The 14,075-nt window shown below is 54.6% G+C and overlaps 1 protein-coding gene across 4 annotated transcripts in view; it reads right to left on the bottom strand.

Annotated features, from left to right (window-relative positions):
* rapgef5a (Rap guanine nucleotide exchange factor (GEF) 5a) overlaps positions 1 to 12,880 on the bottom strand; it is a 60,094-nt gene extending 47,214 nt beyond the window's left edge. The window contains exons 1-5 of one of the 4 annotated variants that reach the window (XM_029248195.1): positions 12,627 to 12,880; positions 7,888 to 7,938; positions 6,979 to 7,085; positions 4,208 to 4,329; positions 1,727 to 1,895 (exon numbers count right to left, since the gene is read on the bottom strand). In XM_029248195.1, the coding sequence (XP_029104028.1) occupies positions 1,727 to 1,895; positions 4,208 to 4,329; positions 6,979 to 7,085; positions 7,888 to 7,938; positions 12,627 to 12,782 (605 nt within the window). In that variant the 5' untranslated portion in view covers positions 12,783 to 12,880. The remainder of the gene's footprint in view (positions 1 to 1,726; positions 1,896 to 4,207; positions 4,330 to 6,978; positions 7,086 to 7,887; positions 7,939 to 12,626) is intronic. The other 3 variants (XM_029248194.1, XM_029248193.1, XM_029248196.1) reach the window with 3 other exon arrangements.
* Between the last annotated feature and the right edge of the window lie 1,195 nt (positions 12,881 to 14,075).

Consider the following 14,075-nt stretch of genomic DNA (forward strand, 5'->3'; position numbering starts at 1 on the left):
GAGCTGCTTCTTCGACATTTTACTCCATTATACCGCAGTTCACGCTGCTAGTTCGCCTTTGCCGTATTTCAGCATTTCGCAGCCTTGCCGGGGATCCGAACCTGCGACCTACTGCGGGCACGTCTACTTTTTTAGCACGCGGTTTAAGGCCTGCACGTGATCCGTCTCTGGTCGCCATGAGGGGGGATAGGAGCGCGCGAGCCGAGCGCCGAAACCCTGGCTCTCATTTCACTATGGAAACAAGGACATCGGGGAGCCCAGAGATAATGAGAAACTTTCCATATAACAGCAAGTGTAATTATCTTTATTGAGCTCCGAGGACCGTGTTGCACGGGCTCTTTCTGGGCGGTACCCACTATTTCATTTGAGTGCTCCCTGCGAATCTCCCGGCCGACACGGTGCACGCAAACACGGAGAGGAGGGGGTTCTGAGCCCGGCCGATACCCCACGGTGCTGACTGTCAGCATGGCGTAAGGACACCGGTTCAGGGACTCCGAGAACAAAGTACGAGTGCGGTATGGGAATGACCGCGGTACGCCAGCTTGCGTGTCCCGCGATCACGACAAGGCTCCATCCGTGATGGGCGGCGATGTTTCCACGCGGCCTAAAAAGTAAAATTGCAGCAGTGGAAGGTTTGAAACGGAGCCCCAGCGGACGAGCGGCAGCGTGTCGGAGGACGCACCCGGGCGGACACCGACCCATTTGACCCACGCATCCACCCCACATTATATTTAGATGCCAATCTTTCATTAATACCCTGGGCCTGGTTGGGTCCACGGGCTGTTTGGTAGGTCGGTAATTTCCCTGGCCGCAGCCAGCTCGCAGCACAGCTTTCAAGGATGTTTTTTCATTTTATTTCTGCGAGAGGAGGATTTGAAAACAGGATTAAAAAGGCGACTAATCGGGTGCGCCTTCACGGATCGGCGCCGAGCCGCGGGTCAGGGCTGTCATGTGACCCGGGGGACCCAGACGCACGCGCAGCCCTGCACCTCCACGGGAAGCCCGTGTCACGGAGCAAGCCGACAGCCCGTCCGTCGCAGTCCCCAGCGGCGTGACGGTGACCGTCCGGCAGGGCTGCTCCGCTGGGGGGGGGGTTGGCGCACGCAATTCACACAACACACACAGAACACAAACACACTTCGATTCATGCTCACTGAGACAATATTAACCGGTATGCAGTCACATTCAATCACATAACTTTTATCCTTCTGGATGCTGACAGCCATGTGAAAAAGCTAAAAAAAAAAAAAAAATTGTAAAAGTGAAAAAGAAAAAAATAAAGTCGTAACAGCTGCTAAGTAAATTAAAAATAAAACGCTTGGTAAGATTCACATTAGATTTGGTATTAATGAATGCGGAACTCATAAATTATTTGTTGGCCCCCAAAGTCCGTTGAATAAAGCGGGTCCAGTCCATGTTAAAAATATACATTTCTAAAATTTAAAAAAAATTAATAAAATTAGCCAGAAACACTCAGATATTATGTACAGCAAAGCAGCGCTCCAGCTGAGCAGGAAAGGTATCGTTCAGCAGTAGCTCAGAGGCACGCCGTAAGATGCGGGACAGGGTCCCGACGGCCATAAGGGGTCGCGCTGCGGGAGCGCTGGGGACACCCGGAAGCGGGACCGAATGCAACGGCGAGAACAAGAAGAGCCGCTCGCAAAGGTCACCAAGACGGTCTGCCGAGGAAGAGAGCCTCCCCCCCCGAAGGTGATCCGGTACTCACGGGCTGATGACGCCGACCCGGAACTGGACGTAGGGGACCAGCTGCAGGAGCAGCCGTACCCCGTTCTGCCACTCCTCCTCGTTGCGGAACTCGCACGCCAGCGTGTCGCACTCCTCGAACGAGAACTGGTAGTACGTGTCCGAGTCCTCGAAGACAATGCGCTGGTCCACTGAAAGGACAATAGGGCCCTTGTTACCTTATCGCACAAACGCTACAAACCGTCCGAGCATAAATTCTTCATTCCTGCACGGTGTGTCGACATCCGTGCAGACGGCACGTCTGTTTCTTCAAAGAAAACGGGCCCCGGAGGCACGCAACCCAGACGCAGGTCTGAGTGTGAAGTACGGCAGTACGAGCAGGAGCGCGAAAGCGCCACGGGGTGTAACCTTCTGCCTCGGCTGAGGGTTCAAATGAGCTGCCCTGTAAGCGGAGGCAGCTGCTGGCCTAGCGGGTAGAGCTGTGGCTTTTGGACCCAAAAATCGCAGGTTCAACTTTAACCTTCTGCTGTAGTACTCTTGAGCAACGTACTTACCCTAAATTGCTCCAGTAAAAATTACCCAGCTGTATAAAGGGGTAAATATTTGTAAGAAGCTCAACAGTATAAGTCGCTTTGGAGAAAAGCATCAGATAAATGCGTCTGTCAGCCAGCTGCAGGTTGCTGTCTGAACTCAGAGGATCATTCGCAGAACGCTGGACGCTCATCTTACACACACTTACTGATCACTGGCATGACAAACAGCAGACATGAGCTGTAAACACTGGAAGTGAGTTGAACTAAGGCGAGTTGAGCTATTTGGGTGCGTTATACTGACACCTACAGGCCGGCTGTGGAATCACAGGTTGCATTCACTCCGCTACAAGGACTCGAGAGGGGAGACAAGTGAAGAAAATGCAGTTCAAAATAAAGAAACAACCTGAAAAATGGTGAGGTCATTGAAAATTTGTGAGTCGACCGTTCATAAGATGGGGAGCCAGCGTACGTCGAACATTCAGAGCTCCTCCAGCCGGAGCTGACCGTCCCGTCCCGCACCGTACTGCGTGAATCACAATGTGTGCAACAGCTGTCTGCCGGCAGAAGCATCAGTTTCAGCGAATATCAGTGATTCGTGGTTATGAATAAATACCCTTGTAGGGTAACAACACCTCAGGCCAACACAGAAATACCCACGGGAACTTTCACGCATCAGCCCCCCCAGGTACTCTGAGAGAGCCATTAAGTATTCGTAATATTGATTTAAATATTACATAATTGTGACAAGGTGTAAACCTCAAGACAGAGATTGTACTTTGCATTTATGAGTCGAGACACTGAAAAATATGGAGCATTAAGAAGGACCGGATGATTTTATCAGATTTCCGGGAGGCGACCCACGCAAATGCGAGTTCTGAGCCAGGACAAGCGCTCCTCTACGACAGCTCCACGTGTCGCCTGACAGTATGCAAGCCTGCAGTTCGAGGAGCTGCGCTCTTTACAAACTCTGGTTAAATTCCACGTGGTTGGATTTATACACCTTCTTTGTTCCCGACATACGCATGAAATAATTTGAGAAAAGCTGGTCGATCTCATGTTCTGCGACCGACGGAGCAGCTGGACCAATAAGAGGCGCGAACACCTGGAACGTACGCAGTACGCACACTTGGTCTGACAGCGCGCTGCTTTAATTCTCTTTAACCAGGACTATACATGCAACATCATTTTGCACCGGGGCAGCACACTGTTTCTCGGGGAGTGTGAGGGAATTCTACGGAGAAATTGAGCGCGCGCGCGGAGGTGTGCGCGGGGACTGTTCGTTATCGTCGCGTTCCAGAGAGGAAGGAGAAGAAAGCCGCAAGTCTAATCCCGTCTTGAGTTCTCGGCTCTCGGTCCATGCCTTTGTGCACAAACTGAGATGCACAGAAACGCAAGCGGCTGCCCGCTTCCAAGTGGCTTCCGGGAGGAGGGGGAGGGGACTGCTCTGGCAGCACCAGGAGGCCCGGGCGCCCGCAGGATCTCTGGCTGCTCCTGAAGCAGCCGGTGGACGGCGGGGGGGGGTGGCGTAGGTGGAGGGCCGTGAGCGCATTGGTGCCGGCGTGCTACCGAAGCGCCCACGCAGTCGCTGCGAAGCACGCCGGGGCTGGGAAAGCATCCAGGCGCAGGATCATCTGCAGGCACGCACGCACACACACACACACACACACACACACACACACACACACACACACACACACACACACAGATACCTACAGGAAGATCTACAAGCACACACCCCCGCACCTGCGAGCACACAGGCGGAGAGAGCGCTGAGAGAGACGCGCGCCCCTCCCCGCGAGGCTGCTGCAGGCCAGCTGTTCACCCCCCCATGGGGAGCGACACCCCTCCGCTCCGTTCGCGACGCTACCGCCTCCGCCGGAGACGGGCTCTCGGCGCCGACCGCTCACGTGACGACGCTCGCACGTGGAGGCAGGAGAGAGAGGGCCGCGTGAAAAGGGCACGGCACTCACCTGACAGCAGGATGCCCAGCTCCAGAAGCACCTGCCAGACCCGCGCTGCCATCGTCCTGCACTGGATGAACGCGCACTGCTCCAGCAACCACTGGACCAGCTCCATGCCAACATAGCTCCTCCTGGAGACACAGTCACAGCCTGGGTTACCATCAAAGCACGGCCGCAACATCGCTGCAGATGCACGCTGTCACACGGGCGGCGCCTTACGATCCGGCTAATGCGACTAGGAAACGCGCGCATTCTCCATCCGAACGAACACGCTCGCGCATCGCACGCAGGTTCCTAACGATTCGCTGATCTCACGCGCTCAGCATCCGCGGTAACGTCACCATCAGTCGAAACATTTCTTAAAGATGGAATCGCAAATCCTTTCGCTGCCGTGACTTACTAGTCAATTATCGTTTGACATTTACTACGCCCGATCGAGTAAGTTGAGTAAAAGAACCCAGCGCAAGTCGTCCAGATACAAACCATGATCCAAACTGTGGGACTAAGCTGCTCGCGCACCAGGATGTGCCTTAATCAACCACAACCACAACCACGCCCTCCCCCCCCCCCACTGTCACTCATTATTTCTCAGACTTGTGCTCATGCAGCTTGCATGACGCTTTTAAATTCCCAGGGATCTCCTTGCTTCTTTGTCAGCAGGAGTTGGCACCAGGGAGAATAAGTTAAGCTGACAGATCAGCTCTTCGGACGAGCCTGACGAGCCTTTTTCGTTCGCTCTCTCTCTCACACACCCCCAGAGCGCTCAGCCATGGGAGAACCCAGAGGTGGAATGTTCCAGAAGGGATTCGGGGGCTCCGGACATGTCGCACCAGCTGCGGTCAAACGTTAAGCAGAAGAACGACGAGGACAGGTTGCGCACGGCAGCCACCTGGGAGTCACCTCTTGTTCTTGCACCTTGGAGAAAAGCGGTTAAGGCATTCAACTAACAATGTTCGACAGCATAAGCACACAAAGAGACCAGAGTGCAGACACATCGGTTCCTTTACCGATAGCAACGAGGACGGCAAATAGCACTAAATCGATACTGACGATGTTCGCGTGTCTCTGGGAAATCGCGGTCACGTGCGAGGTGACAATTTGTCAGCGGTCACAGCAGTGCCGCGTCTTTCATTCAGGCGCGTCTGACAAGTGGGATCGGCCCCATTTAGGTGCCGCGACCCGCCAGATGTACCTTCGTTTCCGAGCTCAAGTCCAGGGCGTCTTCGCACTCCATCGGCAAACCTCACGGACAAACCGGTGAACTAAGCGTGAAAAGGTCAACTCAGCGGTTTCAGCTGAAATCTCACTGCCATTTATATATGTATATATATATATATATATAAAAACACACACACACACACGCGCACACATCCCCACGAAGACCTGACCACACCCTTTCCATTAAAAGCCAGCATCTCCCTCCATTATTTAACACCGCTCCACCGCGGGCCGTCCCCAGCGTGGTCCCGCACCCCCCTCCCCTCCTGCCTCCGCCTCCCCCCGCGTCCCCTCGCCTTCTCCGCCAGAGCAACCCGAGACAGACAGCGGCCATACGAGAACCCGCAACAGGGTGCGAGGACGTGGAGAGCGCAGCCGGCAGAAACGGAACACGCAGACAAAAGACGGCGAAGAGCCGGGAAACGCGAGGGCCGCGGACGGAACAGGAGCGATGACGGGTCGCCGAGGAGCCGGGATGGCGAACGACGGCGGGGCGAGAGGAGGCCGGGCGACGGGCGGCCGTGCGCACGGCGGACTTTGTCACGCACGGCTGCCAGGAGACTGACGGAATCCGTAGCGACACATTAATCGATGCTTTGCACCGACGCCGCCGCCATCGGAACGACTGCGCGCCAGGCCAGCGGGGACACACTCGCGCCTTCCCCCCCGTCCGAGTGCCGCTGTCAATCGAACGCCTCGGGCTTTGTGTGTCCCTTACGTAACCCGCCGACACGTGTGCGGGGACGCGCGATCGGAGCGGGCACGACGCTCTCAGGATACAGGCACGCCGTGACTCACACCGTGTGCATGCATGCGCGTGCGCGTGCGTCTGCGCGTGAGAGCGTATGAAGGCTGGACACTGGGTCCAGCGCTGCCGAAAGCACTTCTCTTACATACCCGCATCAGGCCGTTTTGACACCCTTCCCTTCCTCACTCCCACAACAACCTACCTACCATCTCACCGCTCCTTTTTAACGCCCTCCATTCCGGCCGACCTCCCCGACCTCACTGATTCCCACTGCACCTTTTCATACATATTTCATATATACATACAGCATATAGAGTATTACGGGGACAGCATATAGCGAAGTGGTCAGACCTGCTGCCTTTAGACCCAAAGGTTGTCAGTTTGAATCCCACCTCCAGCTGTAGTACCCTTAAGCAAGGTACTTACCCTAAATTGCTCCAGTAAAATTACCCAGCCGTATAAACGGGTATAAGTTGCTTAACGCTCTAAGTCACTTTGAACAAAAGCATCAACTAAATCAATAAATGTACATATATATTGTGTGTGTGTGTATATATACACACAGATACATATACTGTATATGAATATGACGACAGCTGGTACTATAGGGGTTAGAGCTTCCTTTGGACCCAAAGGTTGCAGGTTTGAATCCCACCTTGAGTACCTACCCTAAATTGCCCAGCTGTATAAATGAGCAAAAAATTTTGAGTAGCTCAGCACCGTAAGTCGCTAAATGAATAAACGCAAATATACACACAAACACTTAAGCACATGCAGAGAAACACACGCGTGCGTGCGATCGCGCCACAGTTACCTGATGATCCGGGCCAGGTGCACGCGCTCTTTGGCTGGGTATGGGCCGTGAGACAGGAAGGCGTTCCTGAGCGCCCGCCCAGCGCAGGGGAAGCTCTGGGAACAGGCCTAGAACACAGCGCAGAATGTACCTCCAGGTCAGAGCCGTGATCAGCAGCCCACACACAGACAGGCGGTGCTCGCACGCGCCGTTGGCCGATCGCGCACGGCTGCCTCCGGACCGGGTTCGGGAGAAGTGCGGAGGAGGGCTGAACGCCACCGCCCCAGGGAGGTGAGCGGGGGTGTGTGCCAAATGCGACCACTCTTAAGTGACCGAAACCGGTCGAACGGGATCGGTCCAGCAGAATAAAGCCCCGCGACGCAGCGCAGACACGCCTGTGTCTGGTTGCTCGTCTCCGGCGTTGCTGAGGGCAGGAGGTACCGCACGACGCCGGTAACTAGTAACGCGGTCACTTAAGAGCGTGACGCCGAAGGCAGCCGAATACGAAGGGGACAAAAGGAGGTGGAAAGGCGACAGGCGATTCCGTGGCACCCTGCGCGGGCCCGATGTCCGACAAAGCGCGTTGGAGTCAATAGTCCTCCGAGCAGCAGCCCCAGCGGAGTACAAGCGCACAACAGAGCCCGAGTGATTAAACTGATGCGTGTTCGATTAAAAGGGCTCAAGCGAGGATTATCGCAGGTTTAGAGAGAGATGCAGACATTGATTGAAAAACCTATCGCTTTGAAATGCGTGTGAGGAGAACTTCAGAAAGAGAAACAATGCCGAAGTGCGCGGACCCGTCCAGGAAGGCGTTACAGCGACGACTCGGGCTCCCGTGGTCTTCCGGGGCTGCGGGGACGTCAGGACACCGTTCCCGTACTGTCTGGGGACACATGGAGGAACGCACTCGGGTGCGTGCAAACCCCATACCTTATTCCTGGCGAATGCAGCGCTGGGGCCTGGGATGGTGTCCGGGGACTGCTGTCGGGACACAACAAGAAAAAGAGATGTACCGTGATTATACCACGAACAAGAGTAAAAGGAGAAACGTTCTGCCGAGTAGCCACTTTGTCCGCTTGTCAGATGCACGAAAAAGCAACGCTAAACAGCAGCAGGGACAATTATGGTTATAGCTGTCACCTTGTAAATGGAAGGAAACAGGTTCGAATCCCAGACCGTACTATACTATACCACTAACCCTGAATCAATACAGAAAAAAAAAAATCAAACTGCTGTATCATAGAGTAAATCATTGCAAGGAGCTTAGTGCATAAACTTATAATTGTGAGTCACTTTGCAAGAAAAACCTCAGAAAAATTATTATTATAAGATGGCATCACCTGATTACCAGAGGTGTAATCAGGGAGCTCATCTTGAAATGGGCTTCGAAACACACGTACCTGCATAGCAATTGCAAGAGCATCAGCGAGCAGCTGGTTCCCCTCCAAAGGCCCTCATTTACCCTCCTCTCTGGGGTAAGATCTCATACGGCGGTACGGCAGAGGCAAATCACTCGTAACACCACATGGTACACAGGGAGGGCACATCGCGCCTTTCCGCTCGCGAATTTACGGCGAGGAACAAAAAGCGCTAAATGAGTTTAGACGACTCGAGCCAAGTCTCATTTTCCCATTTCGGCTTCATCCAGCGCAGGCCCAAAGCCCAACGGACGGCGCGGAGCGAAAGCGCGACTACAAGCTGGGGCAGGATCATTAGAAGGATTAGGACCCCCGTGTGTGATGCTCATTACAAAGACCGCGGGCCGCCTGGCGATAAGCGCCTGCTGCAGATAGGCACCGCTCTCCACGCGGACGGCATCTAGCCAACGTCTGTGTGCAGCGGTCGCCCGGAAACACGCGCCAACGTGACCCTTCTTCAACCGTCGGCAGCTCAAACCCTTCTCAAGGCGCTTTCCCAGACACATCGTCCCTGAGCCTCGAGGTGGGAAGCGTAGCGAAGGAGGAATCCGACCTGTGACCGGCACATCCCAGTACTGGGGGGACACTGGACGACGTGTCTCTCTTCATTGACCGGACAGAAACATTTTACATCACAATCCCTTCAGATGTAAACTCACACACACACACACACACACACAGAGTCTGAAACCGCTTGTCCCACACGGGGTCACGGGGAGCCGGAGCCGAAGCCGGCAACACAGGGCGTAAGGCCGGAGGGGGAGGGGACGCACCCAGGACGGGGCGCCAGTCCGTCGCAAGGCACCCCAAGTGGGACTCGAACCCCAGACCCACCGGAGAGTAGGCCCTGGCCAAAGCCCTCCCAGATGTAAACTTTTCAAGGTAAAATATATATACCGGTAAGCTATATAATTACTAAAAGTAACGTACTGAAGTTATTAAAAAGAGAAATCACTCCCATAAAATCATAAAACCTTCAATATGAAACCAACAGACGCAAATCAGAGCGACTCCATGAATGTCAAGGAAAACGTGGTTAAAGAGCCTCGGTCTGTGATTTATTGCTTTTATAACCGATTCATTATGCAGACGACTTTTCTCCAAAGCGTCCTGCAACGTTTGGTCGAACACCGTGAGTCACTTTGGAGGAAAAACCTCAGATAACTTAATAACAATATAAACTCCTGGAACAATAATAACAATAATAGTAACAAATAAAAACTTAAACTCCTCGCAATGATTTACCCATTTACACAGCTGGGTAAATTTTACCGCATCAGTTCAGGGCGAGTACCTTGACCAAGGGTGCTACAGCGGAACTGGGATTCAATCTCACATCCTTCCAATGGAAGGAAACAGCTCTAACCACTGCGCCACCTGCTGCCCACATGACGCCTCGCTCCGCGACGGTTCGACAGCGCTGCGGTGTAGCCTCCGTTTTGCCCCCAGGGGAGGGAACATATCTGAGAACCATTCCGCCAACAAGACAAACTTGTTTAATATAATTAATATAACATCTCTTGATGCCATTTTTCCTGCAGTAATTTCACGAAACAGAAGAGCGAATAATAACTGAAACGTACTGTACATTATTTATTACGACACACAGTTCTGTACACTAAACATGCACACTTTTTATTGCCTCTGGAGGCAACGCGTCCTTCACCCTCCAACACGTGTTCACGCGCCGACAGGCGGGGGCCGTTCGGGTTCGAGGCTTGAGAAGTACGAGTCCAGGCAGGCCGGGCCACTACTGTGCTTGCTACGCTCCTCCCGGGGGGGTGGGCTCGCACCCGAGCACCTCACGTTTGGACGGAGAGGTTGGACCCGCCGGGCGAGAGGCCCATCGCCATGGAGACACGCCAGCCGTCGAGAGCGACTTCAAAGCCAGGGACGGGACGCTCCAGCTGGCGGAGGGCGAGCCGCTATTGGCGCATGCGGATTACGCTGAGATTAAGGCACCGGGGCCGGCAGCCCGCCGCCCTCGCCCCTCAGACGCCGCTCCGTACGTCTCTCCTCGATGTAAATCCGTCGCATGTGGCGAGCGCGCTTGAAACGAAGACGTCAAACTGGCCCGGAAACACACGAGCCGATTCTTCCGAAGCACAGCGGATTATCGTCACTGGAGCTGCGGCGCCCGGGCGAACCGTCTTCCAGGAACGGCCGCACGAGACATAAACTCGGAAATAAATCCAAAACGCAGGAAGATGCCAATTTATGGTCCGAACAACTCCGAGTCGTGAGACAAGGCTAGAAGGGTATTGGGTCACAGCGTGTTGGGTACAGTGCTCCCCATGAAGACCCCGATCCCAACCTCTAACCCTAACCGAGAAGCGGCGGTCCAACACTTCTTTCGAGACAAGTGCAATGAAGAACCAGAGGCCTTCATGGGCCGCTCTGAAGAACGTCTGAAACGTGTGGGTTTGTGCGATTCCTCGACGAGGGAAACGAGGAAGTCCCTAAACGGGCGTTCTGGGTGTCCGCGGCTCCGCTGGGCCGTAACACCGGCACCCAATCGCACCGTCGCAGCCGAGAGCTTGCGCGAAAGTGCGAGATCCCTGCTGTGACAGCACTTCTGACCACAACCACACTTTCCAAGGGGAGCATCAACATACCACCACGGATAGCAACGCCACACCCCTGGACCCCTGTAACACCGGATCATTCAAGCGTAGTATCGGCAGACCGCTGGACCACAGTAACACCATACCGGCACACTGCTGTTACACCTCAGCGCCTTGCAGAACCGAACCCAAACAAGCCCAAGCGCAGCAAAGCCTCCGCCACCCCCGCACGTCTCCCCCCAGCTGTTAATTCCAGGCCGGCGTCCCGGAGGGCTCCGGAGACCCCGGCACAGCGCACTCAGCCCAGCAGCACGTTCCAGACGTTTCACCCACATCCCGGAGCAAATGCGATCCGCTCGCAGATTAACCCAGCAGCTGTTTCCCTCTCGCTCGTGGGCGAACACACACCCGGCGACCGCCTTCTAGTCTGCTCTAAGCCAGAGCGGCACACGCTGGGGGGGGTGCGGTCACAGCCGTGTCCCCATTTCCAGCCGTCCCCCAGGTGCACGGGAGGCAGACCTGCGTCTCTGTGTATCACTTCTGTCTAAGCACTCTGAGCGACACACACACACACACACAAGGGCGGGATCAGTGCGAGCACCGTGGTAAAGGCACTGCACAGATTTAGAGCACGGGTCATGTTTACGGTACGGTTATTGGATCTGTGCTACAGACACACAAATAGGTGTGTCCGGCTGCTCCTTTTCAACTACCCTCAGCTGCTCTTTGGGTAGACTGAACTTCAGAGCCCCACCGACACCTGTGTGTGTGTGTGTGTGTGTGTGTGTGCGTGTGTGCGTGTGTGTCCCGACGAGCACAGAATACACACGTGAGACCGTAAAATTCCCACCTGGCACCCGACCGGCCCACGCCTCCCTTGGTTCCTACAGAGATGGAACTTGAGGAAAAGGGTTGGTTCTGGACCGGAGCTGTCATTCATCTGCAAGCCACGGTCAGACAAACAAGGACAGCAGGTGTTCCTGTTGCCCAAGGCCCTCAGGCTCAGCCCTGCGCTTTCGAACCCGCCTCCGGGTGGGTCACCCCAGCAGCTGTGACATTCCGACCCCGGTGTACCGACGCTGTCGGAGACCCAAAAACCTCACGTGAGGTTCCGGACTTATAATGCCTTGAGAATGACGTGAGGATGCGAACGTGAAGCCCGACCGCACACCGCCCCGGTTAAAGCGCCTCGACCCGACGGCCGAATGGGTCCCACACGCCGAATGCTGCTCGTCGTCGTATTCGAGCTCCTGCGCGGGGTTCACGGCCCCCCAGGATGGACACAAAGTTGGGCGCCCAAGTTGCAGCAGAATGATGCTTTCAGCACGAGGAGGCTGTTGCCGTAGATACGAAGGGGCTCTCAAAGGAAGATGAAAAAGAAAAACAAACAAACAGCTGTGGGGAATTTAACTGTAGCGAGAAATACTGACACCGCTGTAGACATTAATGCGCGCGCGCGCGCGCGCACACACACACACACACACACACACACACAGTGCTGCTTACACAGGGATGTGTACGTGCGCTGCGGATCCGCACGAGTGGCCGTGCATCCCACACTCGCGCGCGCCCCCGCGCACACACCCAGCCGCGCGGTGTCCCCTCGCGCCGACGACGCCTTACACACACAGCGCTACACCGGCGTGACACACCGAGCGCGCGACGATGCAGCGCGCGGCCCACTTACACTCTTCCTGCGCAAATGCAGCCCGTGCTTGAGCAGCGCCGGCAGCTCCCTGATCTTCTGCTTCAGCTGCACCTGCTCCCGGGCCGTCCTGCTCCAGCGCCAGGTGCCCAGGTGTCCGTCCTCGGACGCGCACGGAGCGCTCTCGGTGTCCTCCATCGCGCTCCCGCACCGCTCGCGGAGAGACGACGGAGAGATCAGGCGCGCGCGCGACAGACAGAGAGAGAGAGAGAGAGATAGAGAGAGAGAGAAATGGAAAAGCCGTTCGCTCGCTAGCTCGCTCGCCCCCCTTCGCCGCCACCACCACCGCTGCCGTCGCTCCTCCTTGCGCCTCGCGCGCGCACCCCGTGCTCTCTGCCGGCGCGGGAACGCGGAGCGAATGCGGAGCGAGCCGGGGGCGCGTGAGCCCATCTACAGGTGCAGGAAACATTCGGCGGTTCACTTCCCCCTTTTCCCTCCAGGAGGAGCCCGGGAGTCAAGTGCGGAGCCGCAGATCCTCGGAGCCAACTGTGGAGCGGTTCATACGAACATACACACATACATAGATACGTACATACATACACACGTACATACGTACATACGTACATACATACACATATACACACACAGCACACACAGAACGTGCACAACACACAGATCACACATACATACATGCACTGTGTGCACCACAGTGACACAGGTGAAATACCACACCAACAGTAAATGAAACAGCATCTTCTTTTTAAACCTTGAAAATGACTGTATTATTATTATTATTGTTATTATTATTATTATTATTATTATTATTTTTATTTAAAAGGATTTCACTTTAATTATTCACAAGGAGAGGGGGTGCGGTGGCGCAGTGGGTTGGACCACGGTCCTGCTCTCTAGTGGGTCTGGGGTTCGAGTCCCGCTTGGGGTGCCTTGCGACGGACTGGCGTCCTGTCCTGGGTGTGTCCCCTCCCCCTCCGGCCTTACGCCCTGTGTTACCGGGTAGGCTCCGGTTCCCCGTGACCCTGTATGGGACAAGCGGTTCTGAAAGTGTGTGTGTGTGTGTGTGTGTGTGTGTGTGTATTCACAATGAGATCATCGGTTCAGAATGAGGAACAATGCTTCAAACTTGCTTTTCTGCATGCCAGAGGTTAAAAAATTGGCCTGAAGAGGCATCAAGCATATTTCAAGTTTCTTTCAATATATTTTCCCAATGTTTAATATATGTTGCATTCTACAGCTAAAGAAAAGTTGCTAATGTCAGAACACATTGATTTACGCAGTGACTGTGACATTATGAGGGCAAATTAACTCAATCATTTTATAATACAGTTTTTCTCAGTTGCGCAGACACAACTATGAAAAAAATTCTCTACATTTTCGCAAACTTGAGGCAAACTCCACCGTGGCTGGATTATTGTACAAAACACTAGATGACATTCGCTTTGCTTCGAGAAAAAGTGCTGCAGTCGGTGACTC

The sequence above is a fragment of the Scleropages formosus genome, chromosome 23, assembly GCF_900964775.1.
Source record: "Scleropages formosus chromosome 23, fSclFor1.1, whole genome shotgun sequence".
Classification (NCBI taxonomy): Eukaryota; Metazoa; Chordata; class Actinopteri; order Osteoglossiformes; family Osteoglossidae; genus Scleropages; species Scleropages formosus.